Here is an 18,171-nt window from a genome sequence, read left to right as displayed (position 1 = left end):
TAGGAAGAAAGGTGTTTTTCATTTTGCTAAAGAATTCACATTTGGATTCCTTTAACTAGTTCCCTACCATTAGCATCTGAAAGGTTGCTGGGAGTAAGTGGAGCACCCCAGGAAAGAGGTGAGTCTGTAGGTTAAGGCACAATGGGAGCTATTTCTTAGACACTGCATGTGCAAGCAAGTTAGCTGCATTGTTGTAGGGAATTTGGTGTTGAGATTCCCAAGTTTTGCAGATATTTCAAGGAGACTATGTTTCTGAATAACAGATCTGGGGCAGAGACTGGAGGCAAGAGCTGAAGTAGTATGTGAAGGTGAAAACATAAAAGATGCAGATTAGTTGAGAACGCTATTTTTTGGAATTTGAAGTAGCAGAAGTCATATGGTAAGGATTTCCTCTCCTTAGCATCTTTAAATTATAGGCCCATTCTAGAAAACCAGATTGCTTATTACAAATTCCTTTCTCTCTTTTCCTTCTTTCTTTCATCACATATTTGTGGTATTTACATATAAAAATATGTAAGACTCGTGTGGGTGTGTTGAATGGAGTCATAGTTACCAACAGGGACTTTGGAAATTGATACGTCTGGCTTTGAATTTCTGCTCTTACATTTATCAGCAGTAAGCTTCAATTTCCAATCTATAGAATGGGAATAATAATAGTATCTACCTCAAAGGTACTTCTGAGGATTAAATGAGATAAAGCATCCAAAGCCCCAGTGAACACCCAATATTCTCTAAATGTTCATTGTTATAATTATTTAGTGTTTGGAGGACAGGTTTCACTTTGGTCAGTGGAATGCTTTGAGAAAGACCAGAAATCACTTAAGATTGTGCTGAGTCCTCAGTAGAAATCAATGGGAAGACAAATTGATATTTCATATCCTCGTATGAGTTTCAAAATAAGACACTCTAAATCCACATCCTAATTATAGGCATGAACAAAGCACAGTAAAAAATACTAACCAATGACACATTGCTAATTGGTATGTTCAAGACAGAGCCTCACACAAAGTGTTTCATCATATAACAGGAATTTTGAAACACTTACCCTTCCAAGTTGGGTGAGAACAGAGCAGAGGAACTCTTGTGACAAGCATGAGAGCTTGGTATAGACCTGTTTTTCACTGCGCATTACTCAAAGTGGTAGACTTGTGCATGTGAACTGGGCATTCAGCATCTATTTTTGTCTCAAGAGAGAAACGACGCCTTTCTTCCCTAATTTGTAGTTGAGGGTGTCAGACAATGTATGAACAGAGTCCCCTGGAATTGTCTCCCACAATCTCTAGGATCAGAGTCATGCTGTGGCCAATGTCAACCGAGGCCTGCTAGTAACGAAGAGGTTCCCCAGGTGCTAGCTGTCCCCCAGCACAGAGTGGGGTAGGAAGTCACATCTGATTAAACCACGGGCAAAGAGATCCCACTCATCTCCATGTGTCTACAATAATGGGCCAGTCAACGTTGTCAGTTTTCTAATGTTAAGGACCATCTGAAGACTAGCTGATTCCTCTACCTCCTCTTTTTTTTTTTTTTTCTTTTTCACGGAGACTTTGGTGTCATGAAGGTGCAGACCCAGAGAACCACTGACAACTCTAATTTGTTTCAACGTTTCTTGAAGCTTTCTCATCAGCACAGTCTTGGGCTCCTGCTTCGTCCTTCAGAGCCTGGACTCTTGTTTTATGAGGTTGACATTTTGTTCTGACCTCTGTCGACAGCTTCTGGCCTCTGGCATGCACTCTGTTTAGTCACTTCTTTTATTTATAACTTATGCTCTTCTGCTTGGCTCAAACTCATTGATTTGCGATCTGGTCACACTCGTGTTTCTCTATCTAATGTAAAATCTTATCTTATTCTCTAGCATCTCTCTTTTTGTCCGTGACATTTATTTGGCTTCTCACATTTTCATTGTGCTTTCACTCCTATTCTGATTACAGATTTTACATGTCTGCGTGGTACCAGCAAGGAACAGCAGTTCCAGTTCAGAGAGACCAGTGTGAAGCATACTTTACGTGTTTAAAGCACTTTATGGTTTTACAGAGCATTTTCCCACACACAGTATCTTATGTGATCCTTACAACAACCCTGGGAGATAGGTGTCATGATGTCCATTTTATAGGAGAGGGAACGGAAGGGTTGAGAGACACATGGGCACACTACTTAGAATTTACTAGAAACTTAAGACTGTGAAGACTGGGACTAAACCTTGAATGAAATGAGAGGTGTCAAAACATGATCTGTTATTCTACATATTCCTTATTCCTTTTTTTTTTAGTCTTCCTTTTCTTACCTTTTCCCTTTTCTCATTCTTATCCCTTTCTTCACCTACATAAAACATTCCAGCTCTACTGAAATATTTCATCATCTTTATGATCTATAATTGTATTTAAAGTATAAAATACAAGAAGCTTTTCAGAATAAAACATTTCAGCATTATTGTTTCATGAACAAATGTTCTTGCTTGAAATAGCCAGGTATTTAAGGAAACAAGTTCTGTATTTTGGTCTAAATGTTTTGAATGAACTGTCCAAGCTCCACTTAACTTCATTTATAAACTTGAAAAAAAAAAAAAAAAAAAAGGATAATTTGTAGAATAAGAAGGCAAGAAAGTTAAACTAAGCTAATCAAAATCAATTTATTTTTAATATTTTAAGGAATTTAATCATCTTGATCTTCTCTGAACAACTGTAGAGTCCTATTCCTCTCATAATATAGTTCTGCTGTATTTTATAATTGCCCATGTACATGTCTAGGGCTTCCAGGGACAATTAGCACTGTAAGGTCAGAGGCAATAGTTATCTTACTAGCTCCTATGTCCAGCTCCAGGAAGTATGCAATGAATATATGCTGAATGAATGAATGAATGAGTGAATGAACAAATGTTCTCTTTTATGTCATCCCTATCACTTGTTGAGAGTATTGTTTTTGAAAGTAAAGAACCCATATATAATCAGTATCCATGAGATGTCTCCTAGAATCCAATAAATTGGGTTCAGTAAGACTTTAGATGAATAGGGTGGCAGAGGGCTCTCGGCCTGGTTCTGAGAAATGGCAGGAGCAGCCTAATCAGTACCTGAGAGGCATCCCAGCTCAGGGTGGTAGGAGATGGTGGTGATGGTGGGGTACTGGAGTGGGGGGAGGTATGAATGTGGGAACAGAGGCCCAAATAGCACAGTAGGCCAGAAGAAAAAGCCATGTGGAAGCTGCATACCACACAGGAACCAAAGTCATTTGGAGAAGCCACCAAGGGATCTTGGAGTCGGTTGTGCTGATGACTTGTCCAGAAGTGAAGGGCCTTTTAATGAGATGGTAGCAGAGGGTGTCTTGCCCAACCCACCTGATCTTAAAAGGGCCCTGCCCAAATACGATCAGGGTGTTGTACCGGTCCTAACACATATATAAAAGAGGAAATTAGTGATTATTCCTTTTATATTTAAATCATGCCTGAAAAATATTAAAAATGTATATTAAAATAACTCAATATAAATTGTTATTTATCAGAATTAATTGAAGATATGGGGAATCAGGCACTTTCATGCAAAATAAATTGGTCCAACCTTTTTGGAGCCATTCAAAAGAAACCATCAAACTGTAAAATCCATGTCACCTTTGAACTACTGATTCTACTCTTAGTAAATTCGCTATTACAAAAATAGTTCCACAAGGTCATGTATGCAACTGCCGAATGTAGCATTTCTTATTAAAGCCAAACCATGGCAAATAAAAATCATCAAATGTTCATGACTAAGGAATAGAATGATGTATTATGGTAACTATGTTATAGTTATATAATGCAATAATGCATAGTCATTAAGAGAAAAGAGCTAGAGTCACATGTACCAACATGGGCAGGTGACTGACATATTAACTTAAATGAGGAAAAAGCAGAACATACTATATAGATGTTTGTGTGTATGATTCTTTCTCTCTTTTTGAAACATTATGGAGTTTTATGTACTCTCTATGAGGGGGTGCATGGAGGGAAATCTGGAAGCCATAAACACGTGTACACAGAAATATCTCTATTATCGCTTTCACAAAGAAAGTGTGAGCATAAAGTTCAAAACAGCCATGAAAATATAACTGAAAACATTTCTGAACATATCAGAAAAAATGTCCAACACATTTGATAACCTCAGGTAGCAGAAGACCAGGTGGGTGGGTGTTCAGTTTACACACTGCAAAACAGAGACGTTCTTTACTTGCCAAGTTCCCCCAGAGTCAAGGTTAAGTAGCTCAGAGGAAGTCTCAAGAAAAGGAGAAAAATAGATAAAACCACACCAAAGATAAAGATAGAGATTAACAGGAAGATAGGGAAGAGTTACACAAGGAGCAAGTGAAAATAATTGGAGTGACAAGGACAAAGGAGACTAGGTGGGATAAAAAGTATTACAGCAGATAAAAGTGATCACTTTAAAGGAGAAATGGACATAAAGGAGAAAAGATATACTAATGTTTCCATTCTCTTACTATAGTAGTAACAACACTGATAATCATGGAATCACGCTAAAGTGCTGTGAGGAGACACACAATATACTCAATGTTGTTCAATTGAGGGGTAAGCACCATCAACAATGCAATGATTGTGAAAAACATCATGTAGTTACATTATACTTTAATGGCTGGCACTCAAGGTGGTGATCCTAAATTGTCTAAGGGTGGTATCCATACAGAGCACAGGCTAAAATAATCACTTTTGCTATAAGGCAGAGAAATTGGTACTATATTTTTTAAATAATAACTACGACTGAAAAATGCTAGATTTTTGGTACATTAAAGGATTAGCCATAATCGGTGTAAACCAGACCCTGGTGGGTAGAGATTATGAGCACTGTGTGTGTGTAGCAGCGGTTATTCCCACAGTCACACCTCCACTTCACATGCAACTCCTACTGGGAACACAGTGTGGGGATTCCTCAGTTCCTTTTCATAATCCTTTTACTTGATCTGTGTGGACTTAGCCTAGACACACAGCTGGTTTAGAGCGTATATTGCAGACATCTCATCTAATATTTTGTTTTTAGGGGCCAATATATAGGAGGTCAGCAATCCATCAACAGAGATCCCTGTGTGAAATCTATTCTGTTGCAATTTTGAAGGTCTAGGATAGAGAACACAACCTTTCAAGTTTTTAGCAAAACAAAACAAAACACAAAAACCCCAGCCATCAGAAACCTGGTCTGCCAAGGTTCTCAGGTTATCTAAATTCCTAGGTGGAGCTGTTCAGTTAGCTCAGACAGTAGGTAAGGAGGCTGTAATTGTTTCTATTCATAAACTCGATTTTCCTTCAGCAGATTGAAAATGGCTTGAAAACGGAACAATTTCCTTTGTGGAATTTTTAGAAAACTGTGCTCATCATGAAAACAAAATACAAATGGGTAATGAGACTCAGAGTTGTATAATTTAATCTATTTGTTTTACTCCAATTAGCATGCTTTATTTGGAGAAAACTGTGGCGGACGTCCACAGAAACTCTGTGGATCAATGCCTAAATTCCCAACATTTGCATCGAGCCTAGACCACTATGATCAAAGGCTTGTTTATGACAAGGCACACAGAAAAACAATGAACCGTCAACTTACTTAGCATGCTTCCACTCCCTTTGTCCCCCTTCTGGCCTTTTGGTCCAGGATTTCCTTGGAAATAAACAAAAAAAGCAACATTTGTTGTTGTTGTTGTTGTTGTTGTTATTTAGGGCCATTTAATCATTTAAAAAATTAATTCCTGTAAGTGGACACAGAGATTAATTGCTTTAAATAAGAAGAGCATCACAAGGTAATCTGGAAAATCAGTTTAGCACAACTGACAGATATTCAAATGCAGTGATGTTGATGCTGATAATAATGGCTCTTACTTTATTTTCACATTTAAAAATTTTTTTAAACTTATTTTATTTAGGGGCAGCCCGGGTGGCTCAGTGGTTTAGCGCTGCCCTCAGCCCAGGGTGTGATCCTGGAGACCCGGGATCAAGTCCCACGTCGAGCTCCCTGCATGGAGCCTGCTTCTCTTCTCCCTCTGCCTGTGTCTCTGCCTCTCTCTCTCTGTGTCTCTCATGAATAAATAAATAAAAATTTTAAAAAAAAAGAAGAAGCCTGTCATTATTCTGGGTAGGTCCCTTACATACATTAGCAAATTATTTAAAAGGACACTTTTCCATTGTGTCCCATTTTCCTAAAGCAGGCAAAACCGATGTACAGCACTTTTTGTGCTTAGCCATCTTGTTTGCCCTCTTCTTTTAAGTTTGATTTTCTTCCTCTTCCAGGAAGCTTTGAGTCCTTCATCTCATCTTAAACCCTGATTCTGTATTTCCCATTACACACATTACACATTATCTCGTTTTCCTTTTTTTTTTTTTTTTTAAGATTTTATTTATTTATTTATTTTTTTTTCATGAGAGACACAGTGAGAGAGGCAGGGACACAGGCAGATGGAGAAGCATCCTCTCCATGGGGAGCCTGATGCTGAACTGGATCCCAGGACTCTGGGATCACAGCACAAGCTAAAGGCATATGTTCAACCAATGAGCCACCCAGGCATCCTTGGTTTTCCATTTCTTTAGAGAAAGAATCCCAAAGACGGGCTGTGAATGAATTTCTGAGAACTGCTAAAATCCTGCTGACTTCATCCTGGGGGGAAGCTAGGAGGGTCTGAAGGGCATCTAAGCCTATAGGCTATGTTCTTTGGCTTTGAGAAACCTCATCTATTTACATAAGGGTGTGGTACAAAGGCTATCCTTTTATATGAGGGTCAGGACTTCAAATAGGTGTCAAAAACATTGTTAAATCCTGGGTCTTTGCTAATGGTGACTATTCACCCACAACTCCACTTTCAAAGGTATATCCACAAGATTATCTTTTAGTACTAAAAAGAGATTTTACTTTCTCCAACAAGAGATTTTAATGGTAACAATTGCATCTCCTCTGAGTAGGGCTATTCTTGCTTATTGATTCTTCTTCCAATGTTTCTCAAGTATTTATCTGTAAGTAATCACCTTCTTGGCACAAATGCAGGGCTGATCCTAGTACTAAGTCAGAATCTTTGCTAAGTTTTTGATTTCCCCCAACAAAATCAAGACCCTCAGTCTTTGCATCCGAGGACATAGTTTAAAACCCATGGCTTTGTAATAGAATAAAAAGAGCATTTTAAAAATTATTTGAATTATTTTGCTCTGCTACTTACCAGGTATGTGGCTCAAAACAAGTTTTCAAACTTTTCTGAACTAAAAGTGTATTTTTTTTAACAAATGAAAAAATAACACCTTCATTGCACTACCTTGAAAATTAGCATCAATGTTTATAAAGCATCTTGCCCATAAAGGGGTGAATATACTCTTATTGTTTTATGATTCCCAAAGCTTAGCTAGAATGGTCTGTCTCACTCTGGTTTCATTCTCAGTGCATGAGAGAGGGTTTTTTCATCTCTGTTGACTTTTTATGGCACAATTATTTTAAATTTTACTTTAAAATTTTAATCTTTATTTACATTTTATTTTTTGTTCTTTCCCTAATTTAGCTTACTTTGTCTTCATCTGTCTTTGTTTTTGAACATTTGTTCTTATTCACCATTTAAAGATTTTTTGATCCCCAATTCACCAGATTTAAAAATATAAAATTATACTGAAAGTAACATGAGAATTGAAATTGAGCACTTTTAAAAAGCATAAATTGTTTCCAATTAAAATTTTAGTGTGAAGATTTCCTGAAATGCCAGCCATTCCTTATCAGAGTATGATGAAGAGAATGCCTCTAATCGCTTTGCATATATGATTACACTGTACATCATTATAGTCACTTTTTAATTGTGGTATAGTCATTTCAGGTAATGTGAAATTGGCAAAAAAAAATCATTAATTTATAAAAAATACACAAAACCTTTCCTATTTTTTTTAGATATAGTATCTAAGTTTCGGATTCCCCAAGAGGAAAAGCCTAAAAATATTAAACAAAAATTGGGAGGGTGGATTCAAAAGGGTGTAATGATCAGTTCCAATTCTTTTCAGAGAAGATAATATAATAAACAACAAGCTTAATTTGATCATTTTAGCATTATTTAGTAAAAAGGAAGAGGCTGTACATTGTTCTTGGGAGTCTTTTTATATCACAATTGGTTTTGGGTAGTTTAGGAATAGAAATGCTTGCTCAAGCCAGGGCACTGAGTGAATGACCGACTTAAATCCTGATAGCTCTAGGATCCTATGATAAATAAAAAAATCAGTTTTTTAAAAAAATTTTGGCTTTTTATCCTATACTACTCTTTTTAAAAAAAAATAACAAAATGAAACTTTTCATCTTATAAATAAATATAAATGTTTTATGTCACTCTACCATGATTCAGAGATCTCCTCACAAGAGGACACTCAGAAATTTTTTCTCACAGGTGAACACACCAAAAACCTCTTTGCTAGACAACAGAAGTGTATCTCTCCTTTAGAGAGTGAAACCTTTGGTTAACATGGAGCCCATGTTAAAACTTTGATTAACTCTGTCAAAACCTGGAGTTAATCTCCTTTCATATATGATACTCTTCAATCAAAAATAAATTTCTGAAAGCCACTGAAAAATAAGAAGTAAATAATATATAATAAATAGATATTCTAGCTTTAAATACAAGGGGAGGTGTTTTCAATAACATCATTATGATTTCCAGCATTTTTAGTGCCCCTTCTATGAGGTAGACGTTAGGTTAGTTATTTTTACAGATGTGTCATAATTAGCCCACCTGTTCAGCTATTTCCATTTCAGGTGTGACCATCATCTATCCTAACTCTACTATTGCTTCCTATTTTCTGAAGTCTTCACCTTCAACCTTCTCACTAACCTTCCCTCTTTCCTCTGCACTCCTCTACCTTATCTTGTCATCAGCACTTAAATAGTATTCAAATCTCTTTCAGAAAACAAAACAAATGAGAAAACACAACAAACAAGAAACTGACTTCTTTCTTCTTTGAGACAGATTGCTCAAGAATTAGCTCTATCTCCTTGCTTAATCCTCAACACTAGTTCACCTCTGAGCATCCCCCAGTCTGGTTTCCACTCATCCCACTGAACTTACTCAATAAAGGCAACATCCCTATAGCAACAATGCAAAGAATGTTCTGTAGAGTTCATCTTACTTGACCAACTTTTAAAACTCTCTCTCACCTTGACTTTTTCATAACTCATTCCCCAGATTTTCTTCCTCACTCTGGCTGCTTCTGTTTAATCTACTGCTTTCTCTTCCTGCTCAGCCTGTACCTTTATTACCTAAGGCTTCATCCTAGGCCCCTTCTCTTCTCACTGTCTACTCATAAAATAGTATTAAAATCAATGATTCCAATAAACATTTATGTAATCATAGCTACAACTTTGTCTTTCTAACTCTGGCCTCTCATCTGAACTCCAAGCCCATATATTCACTGATCTATGAATATGTCCATGAATGACACAGAGAAAATGTTCAGTAATTATTTGTCAAATAAATAAATGAATCATTTATGGTCTGTGGTTTTGGAAACTCCTAAGAAAGACCATAACTCACCTTTACAATCAGACTTTGAAAGGGTTCCACAAGTTTAACTGGAGGAAAGCGCATTACTTACGTGCTAGAAAATCTAAGTCACTCAGTGAGGTTATATCTAGAGTCCTCTAGGGATTTTGAAGATATGTAATGTTACATTTCAGTTAAATCCTCAAAGCTCTTTGAAGTAAATATGTCAGGTTATAACTTCTCTACCCTATAGATCTGTGGTATGCCAAGTCTTCCCCTTCTCTTAAGGACAGTTAATGAGTGAGTCTTATTTATCTTTCATTTCCTAGTACCTAGCAATGCACCTTGTATACATTATAAATACTTATTAAATGTGAAGGAAGGTTGCAGGGTGGGGAAGAAAAGCAGAGCAGAAGAGAAAATAGGGTGCTCTTTCTTAAACTATTTGCTTTGGATTCTGTCGATGCATTGAATATTATTCAGATGGACAGGTATAGGATATGACAATAATTGGATTTTATTTCTAATTCTACTACCTTTGTTGGACTCTTTTGGAGGAGAAACTCTATTATTCATTTTTTTAATGTACCATATAACTAAAGTAGTACCAGGCACTAATGGCTCACATTTCTACCAAATTTGAGTTTTTAACTAAGGCAGTGATATCCTAAGGATATATTTTGTCAAAGGAATTCTTACCTTCGCCCTGGCTTTTGTTTTTAGAGTTCTCTTTCTCCACTCCTTTTTTTTTTAAACTTAATTTTATTTATTTATTTATGATAGTCACAGAGAGAGAGAGAGAGGCAGAGACACAGGCAGAGGGAGAAGCAGGCTCCATGCACCGGGAGCAGGCTCTATGCACTGGGAGCCAGATGTGGGGTTCGATCCCGGGTCTCCAGGATTGCGCCCTGGGCCAAAGGCAGGCACCAAACCGCTGTGCCACCCAGGGATCCCTCTCCACTCCTTTTCTTTACCAGAGATATGGTTCTCAAAGTGTGGTCCATGGAACAGCATCAACACTATCACCTAAAAACTTGAGAGGACTAAATATTTTCAAGGGAGCCCAGCCCCCAAACTACTGAATCAGAAACTCTGGGGATAGAGCACAGTTCACTGTTTTAACAGGTCCTACAAGTGATTCTGATGATGGGTCAAGTTTGAGAACCTCAGACCTAAATAAATTGTATGTATTTTTTTTAATTGAAGTATAGTTGACATACAATATTACAGTAGTTGCAGGTATACCACCTATTATGTATCTTTTAGGTCAGCACTGACACTATTTCTTCTGTAACACACTGTCTTGCTGTACGGAATTAATCAATTTCTACTTTCTGCTCCGTAGTATTTTGTCCTAACTCATGAATGTTTATTACTCACCACATTGCATTACAGCTAATTGCTTTTGCATTTTCCTGTCCCTGCTCCATAAGGACTGTGCTATATTTATGTAGGGCACACAGTGAACCCTCATAAAATTGTGTTGGCTTGGTGAATGAATCAATGAATGTTCTCTCAGATACTGTGACTGGAGGGCAGGTGTTGAACTGTAAGAGTTTGATAGTAGAAAAAATCCTAAAGTTTGTGTAGGCAGTAGCTACTAACTAACATGTCTATAGAGCTTGTTTTGTGACAGGAACTATTTGAAGTGCTTTAAGGCATCTATTAATTTTTTGAACTTTGCAGAAATTCTAAAATACAGGTCCTGTTAATAGTCCTATTTTTAGATAAGGAAACTGAGGCATAGAGAGTATAAAAGATAGGAAGGTAGGATCTACTATGCTATTTCTATAAAGTACCAACTATATTCTGCTATCCTTGTACTTCCCAAGAGGGTAAAGTAAATAACAAGCATGGAGTAACTATGTGCCAACATGAAATTCAAATTCAAATCACCTTGACAAACGTTTACTTTTCTCAAAAGAACCACCCAAGGTTAAATAGTGCACAGAAATGTTACAGAATGATTTTGTTGATTAAATTTTAGAAGAGAGGTCATTGTGAGAAATTTCTGGGAGAAAACTCGGGAGTGGGGAGCTGGCTCATCTTATATTCCCAGCTCCAAGTACAGTGGATGAGAAAACATGGTGCTCAATTAAAAAAAAAAAAAAGGTAAGTTACTTCTTATTAAATCAGCTAAGTTGTGCTAGTTACATGTCTCTTTTGTGGTTTATTCTTAATGTCATCACTGTCCATGTGGGAGGGTTATACATAACAGAGAGATAGATGGTTGTGAGAAAGAGTAAGGTCTTCTTAGCATTCTTAAAATTTTTGCTGTGTTTCCCCTTCTTATGTAGACTTTCCAGAAAGACAAAGAGTAGTGATTCTAATTTACTCAGAGTGCATGGTGATATTCATTTATGAAGTTACCCCTTATGATTGAATGTAAGTAGAAAGTTACAACAGAAAGAGTCCCGAACAAAATTTTACCACGATTTGCCAGAGATAATAAATGATTACCTAGTTGAGAGAGATAGTAGATTAATACACCATTTTAGCTTTAAACTTAGAATACAGATAAAATATGTTTTCTCACTTCACGGAATTATTTCGAATTATCTTGGAAACTATAAGTAGCTTTGCAATTTTGTCAAATTCAGGGTTTTTAAATATATTCATCTATCACACACAAATTGCCCATTTAGAAAATTCAGCAATTCCTGAAGGATGTAGATAATTTCAAACAAATTAACAAATGAACACTACTTCCCATTTTGCCAAAAAGGCCTGATTAAAGCTAGACAGTTTTAGAGATGGTTTTAGAGATGGCATATAAATATACCATTCAGTTCAGGTAATTGAGTCTGATTGTAGCTTGCTTATTTGTGGCTAGCTGATTTTTCTCCAAGCCTAATCGCCACGACACAGTCCGTGAACACTGATACTATCAAAAATACCTCAACACAGCTATTAAAATTGCTAAAAACCAAAACATTAGTAACACCAAAGGCCAGTGAGGATGTGGAATGACGGGAACTCTCATTCACTGCTGATGGGAACGCAAAACGGTACAGACACTTTGGAAGACAGTCTGGTGGTTTCTTACAAAATAAACACAGGTTTACCATGAGGCCCGGAAATCAAACTTCTAGGTAAACTCACATCAGTAGCTTTATTCATGACTGCCAAAACGTGGAAGTACCAAGATGTCTTTCAAATAGGTGAGTGGATAAACACACTGTGGTACATCCATACATTAGACTATACCAAGCATTTAAACTAAATGAGCTATCAGGCCACAAAAAAGATATGGAGAAGCTTAAATGCATATTGCTAAAAGGAATAAGCCAATCTGAAATGACTACACATGGTATGATTTCAACTGTATGATATTCTATCTGGAAAAGGCAAAACTACAGCCATCAGTAGAGAAGGAGTGTGGTGGTGATGAGTAGGTAGGCCACCGGGGATCTTTAGGAAAGTGAAACTACCCCACATGTTGCTCTACCAGTAGATACATGTCCTTGTATAATTGTCAGAAGCCACAAAATGTATAACACTCAATATAAACTCTAATATAAGAAGTGGACTTAAATTACTAATAATGTATCCATATTGGTTCATCAATTGTTACAAATACACCATGTTAGTGTTAACATGTTAACAACACAGAAACTGGATGTGGGTTTATGGGAACTCTCTCTATTTTCTATGCAATTTTTCTATAAACCTAAAACTTCCCTTAAAAAACAAAATCTATTTTAAAAAAGCACCTCAATGATAAAGATCCTATTCTCCTAGTCATCATTTACTTTGAAATTAGGAAACAATAAGACTGCCTTCTTTTAAAATTTCTGTGTAAACTTCACAATCGAAGCTCTGGCTACTGCCATAAGGAGAAGAAAAATGTCGCATATATAAATTTTAAAGAGCCTGAACAATTTAGTTTATTAAGAACTAACAGCAGTCAGTTTATCTTGCACAAAATAGGATTTCTGACCTATCTGTTGATTATTAACTGTAACTTTCCAGGGTTTGGCCAGCTTTGGTTACCAGGGTATTTAAACTAGTTTGTTTTTCTTTGCCAGTCTTCCCATTCTCTTCGGTCTAAGATAGACACCATTCTTCATGTGATTTATGGTTGGGTAGAGTTTATAAATCCTCTGTTGTTCTTTTTTCTTTTAAAGACTATTTTCCTTTGGGACATAGAAACTTTCCTCAGGTAGAGAGAAATCAGTTTCAAAATGCTTTAGATCACAAAATAAACTGCATGTAAGTCTACTGTTCATACTAGGATGGCTATTGCTTTTGGTATACAAGAATTTGGGGAAGAAAAGTATGCTCTGGTGTTTATTTTACAAATTCTACAAATAAAATATACACTATCACAATACCTGTCCTCCCAGTCTTCCCCACTGGCCCTGGGAATCCTCGAGCTCCAGGAAAGCCAATTGCTCCCCGATCACCTTTAAGACCTGGAGGACCTATGTGATTAATGAAGAAAAAACACAGCAATAATAATTTATTTTTCATATAGATTTGTGAGTATAATGAAACAATTTAGTTTTGAATACTCAATAGGCAAACCTCCAAATGAAGGGATAATACTCCCAAAAGTTCATGTGTGCCATTAATAAATAATACAAGTAATTGGCAGAAACATTTAGTGCATTTAGTACAATGTAAATATTAAATAAATAAACATACTGCTATTGTAAATAAAAACATATAAGAAAAAAAATCTTGGAGTTTTAACTACAAGGCTTATGCAATCCAGTTGGGAATCCTCAAATGGCAGAATTTTGCTATAGCTGAAAAGGTTAACTTTGAAATATACAAAGTAGAAACTGAATTCTTCAGATTTGTTCCCAAAAAAGCACAATTCAAGCACTGAGAAAAAAAAATTTATATTATTTATATATTTTATTATATATATATATTTAAAAACTCAGGTCCTAATTCTGGAATATATTAATCTTTTTCTCATGCACTTGATTTTATGAATTCTATGATGATCCCAAACAATAATAAAACCATATATATACATGTGTGCATGTGTATAGTATATAAGGATTCATTTATAGGTACATATTATATAAATACAAACCCAGGTTTTATGTGCTTAAATGAAAGCTCATTCTCCCCTCCCTTCATTACTATGGTGATCATGAAAACTGCATATAAAAGTGTTATTTTCCTGTGGAATAAAATATTCCATCCTGGAAACCAGAAGTTTGGAATAAACTATTGTAAAAATCTCATTTTAGATGTTATTATCAGTTCACAGAGATCCCATTAATTCAATTTTCAGTTAATTCTTTGGGAAGTACATTAAGAAAAATTTAAAAATTATACATCTTTTTCCCATATCAATCTTTAATATGTTGTCATTAGTTTACAAGTTCCAGGAGGTGGGACTTATACATATTAATTGAGTAAAAAGAGAAAAAAACTTTTCTTGAGGTGTATTCATATAGACACCTAAAATTGGGCTAATTGTTCTCTAAAAAATGTTAACTTTAAGTATATTCTAAATAGTTAAGAAATATTATTCAGCCCAGTCTAAACTTTGATTCCAACAGATATTAAGCAGAGATCCAAAGCAATAAAATGATAAATTATGTTTAGAAATATTAGTAGTTACCCATCTCAATTGAATTACTCAATATATATTACTTTGCACATATTGATATGTCATATATATGTTTTAAAAATATAAATGTACATGTATATATATGTGTATTACAATATTTCCATATATCATCCATAAATAGATTCATATATTGAATACACACACACACTCTCACACACTCTACTTTGTAATATCTATTAGCTAAACTTCATAGCATACAGTCTAAGAGAGAACTAATATCACTTCTGAAGACAGGCTGATTGATTAACACTTACATCTTTCTTCATTATCCAAGCAAAATAGGCAGATATCTGTACTCATTAAGATCTTCACTCAAATTTACATATAAAAACATTGACTCTAAATTCTCTTATTATTATTTTTTAAATCTTAGAACATTCCCCACTCTGTATAGAATGCTTCTCATTGGTGACTCCAATTTTTACCATTTCTCCACTAAATCAACAAAAACACACAAAAAAAACAGTGTGTGGAGACACACTGCAAGAAAGTTAACAAATAAAGAAAGAAGGTAATTTTGGAGATTATAATTTTAGAAAAAAGGGAGAAATACAATAGAAGATGCCTTGCTTTAGAGAGGGGGGAATCAGGAGGATCCTCTCCAAAGTTGGCTTACTAAGTACATTGCAGTGATACTCAGGATACAGCTGTTCAATTAGGAATTATGTCACATTGCCAATGGGCAAACAAATGAATCTATAAATGAAGTACATGTGATACTTTGATAGAAATCACTTTATCACTAGACCTCTATTATGGGAGATGTTTAGGCAGACTCTGTATGACGTATAGAGTTGTGTGACCTGTTCGATGATGTTTGAAAATATGACCCCTAAACATAAGTACCACGACTGAACTTTATTCCTAGAGATCAGATTCTCAGAAACTTTCCAGTGACAATTAGCTAATTTTCTACAATAATCTGTGGCAAGGGGAAGGAGTCTGGCACCTGCTGCCAACCCAGAGGCAACCTAAGTATTCAGAAGCCCAGTCCTGGAATGCTGGTGTTTCAAGGAACCTGACACATCATCTGTCATTTTGTAGAGGCAGGAACAGAATTATGTATATAATATAGTAGAGAGATTCTACTATGTATGTAAAGTTGGTCTGATAATTATTCTCAAATCCAGGGTTTCCAGCTCTCTAATCAGGCTTCTTTCTGTGGTCTGGGAGATTGATGAAGAGCATGGACTCTGCAATCATGCCGCTTGGGTTCAAATACTTGTTCTGTCACTGACTAGCTGCTGATTGATCTCGGGCAAGTCATTTAACTTCCCTGAGCTTCTCTAAAATAGTGAATTGTTCATCCCTACATCGTAAGTTGGATGTGACAGTTAAGAGAGTTAATAAGCATAAAACACTTGGAAAAGTGCCTGCCTCATGATAAGTGATTTGCTCCTCTTCTTTTATTCTCCTCCTTTAATTATTCTCCTTCTCCTACATGATACAATCATTGTTTTTACCAGCTTTTTGTCAAGGCTGCTAAATATAATTTTATTTAATGATATGTATGTAGGTTGCAGACATTTTTGGATCCCTTGGCACAATGTGTACCTCCTGAAGAAACCTGCTTTCAACTCTCAGAGCAAGAGTCTGCAGCCAGCAATATTCCTTACTCATGTATATTTAGGGAGCACGATCCTTGTTGAAGGCTAGAGGAGAGGTCTTTCTGGGCCACAGACTGGGAGAAGGGGTAGAGGTGGGATAAAGACAAGAGTAGATATAGATTAATGAAATATAGTTCTTGTCCTTCAGTAACCACAGTTAGGATGGACTTTATTTTCTTCTTCAGAAGCATGAATCCTATGGTGGAAAATTCAAGCCATGTAAGAAAAGTAAATGGCACTGGATGATGATTAAAACTGTAAATGGTTCCCTTTTGAGGCATCTTCCCATGCCTCCAGGTCAGGCTACCCTGTTATTGATCCCAGTAGATAGAAACAGCCCAGTAGACAGATGGTCTACAAAAAGGAAACCTTAGGATCGAATAAAACATCTTTTCTTTAAAGCATGCTCTCCTGAGGAAATAACCCAGAAAGTGGCCCCCAAAGGATCACAGATGAGATCAGGAATCCTCGACCATAACATTCATCACCTACAGAATTACTTATCATACTGAGAGTGTTGAGAAGGCAGAAATTCTCTACTTCTGACTGGGTTTGGGATCCACAAGACCTTGTAGAGCAGCAGGCACAAGAAAGGTGCTTAATAAATGTGTTGGTGAGGAAAAGTCAGTAGGTCATTCTCCCTAGCCTGCTTCCAAGGAACTGCCACTCTGAAATAAATTTCTGTTGTTATTTTGAGATAAAGCAAGTTTTAACGTAATGTCTAGCTCAGTACCTGAGTAACTATTGTAGTATATTTAATGTGTTCATCATTTAGGAGGACCACTAGAGTAATCTTTTAAGCTTCTCATGTTTATATCATGGTTGTCAATCTAGGGGACTTTGAGTTGGTCAAGCTGCGTTTAATGAGCTTAACTGGATGTACAGGTGGGGTTTGAATGAACTCACTGTAATCAGGAAGTAGAAATATCATGACTGCCCATCAAATACTCTTTATTTCCTGATTCCAGTACTTATTTAGGCAATCTGGCAGAAAAGAAAACAGAATGCAGTTATTAAATAGGGAAGAATCTATGAGGAGAGATGCCTGGTAACCTGAATACTTCTGTTGCAGTGCCCCAAACCTAATGGAAACTTAATAATCTAAAGGAGTCAATTTATTCCCCAACAATGAAATCTCACTCTCTTATATGAGAAACTGCATAATGCCTATTTCTGTAAATGAGTATCACCAACAGCAACAGACTTAACTCTCACTCAAAGAATCAAAGCAGCTTTGCAACGGTATCTGTTTAGGGTGTTAACAAAAGCTGAAATTTTTAAATCCCTCTTTCTATTTCACACATCCGTAATTCAGAAACAGCTGCAAAAGATGCTCCCAAGATGAAGGTTTGTACAGCAAGTTGTAGCCTGGACTGAACTTACACGGTTGAGTTAGAAAGCTTTGACAATTGTGGTTTGTAATGGAGGCGCTGAAAGACCTCTGACAGCTGATAGAACACTGGTTACTTCCCCTGCTATGACATGAATGCTCCATTGTGAAGATCTCCTGAGTGC

General features: G+C 36.3%; 1 protein-coding gene across 2 annotated transcripts in view; it reads right to left on the bottom strand.

Annotated features, from left to right (window-relative positions):
- Positions 1–18,171, bottom strand: part of MSR1 (macrophage scavenger receptor 1) — a 78,361-nt gene that overhangs the window by 25,615 nt on the left and 34,575 nt on the right. The window contains exons 7-9 of one of the 2 annotated variants that reach the window (XM_072776211.1): positions 13,791–13,880; positions 5,574–5,627; positions 2,608–3,378 (exon numbers count right to left, since the gene is read on the bottom strand). In XM_072776211.1, the coding sequence (XP_072632312.1) occupies positions 3,335–3,378; positions 5,574–5,627; positions 13,791–13,880 (188 nt within the window). In that variant the 3' untranslated portion in view covers positions 2,608–3,334. Of the gene's footprint in view, positions 1–2,607; positions 3,379–5,573; positions 5,628–13,790; positions 13,881–18,171 lie in introns of those variants that run through there. The other variant, XM_072776210.1, reaches the window with a different exon arrangement.

This window comes from Canis lupus, chromosome 15 (genome assembly GCF_048164855.1).
Source record: "Canis lupus baileyi chromosome 15, mCanLup2.hap1, whole genome shotgun sequence".
Classification (NCBI taxonomy): Eukaryota; Metazoa; Chordata; class Mammalia; order Carnivora; family Canidae; genus Canis; species Canis lupus.
The sequence above is the reverse complement of the archived record's forward strand: the minus strand, read 5'-3'. Positions and strand labels throughout refer to the sequence as shown.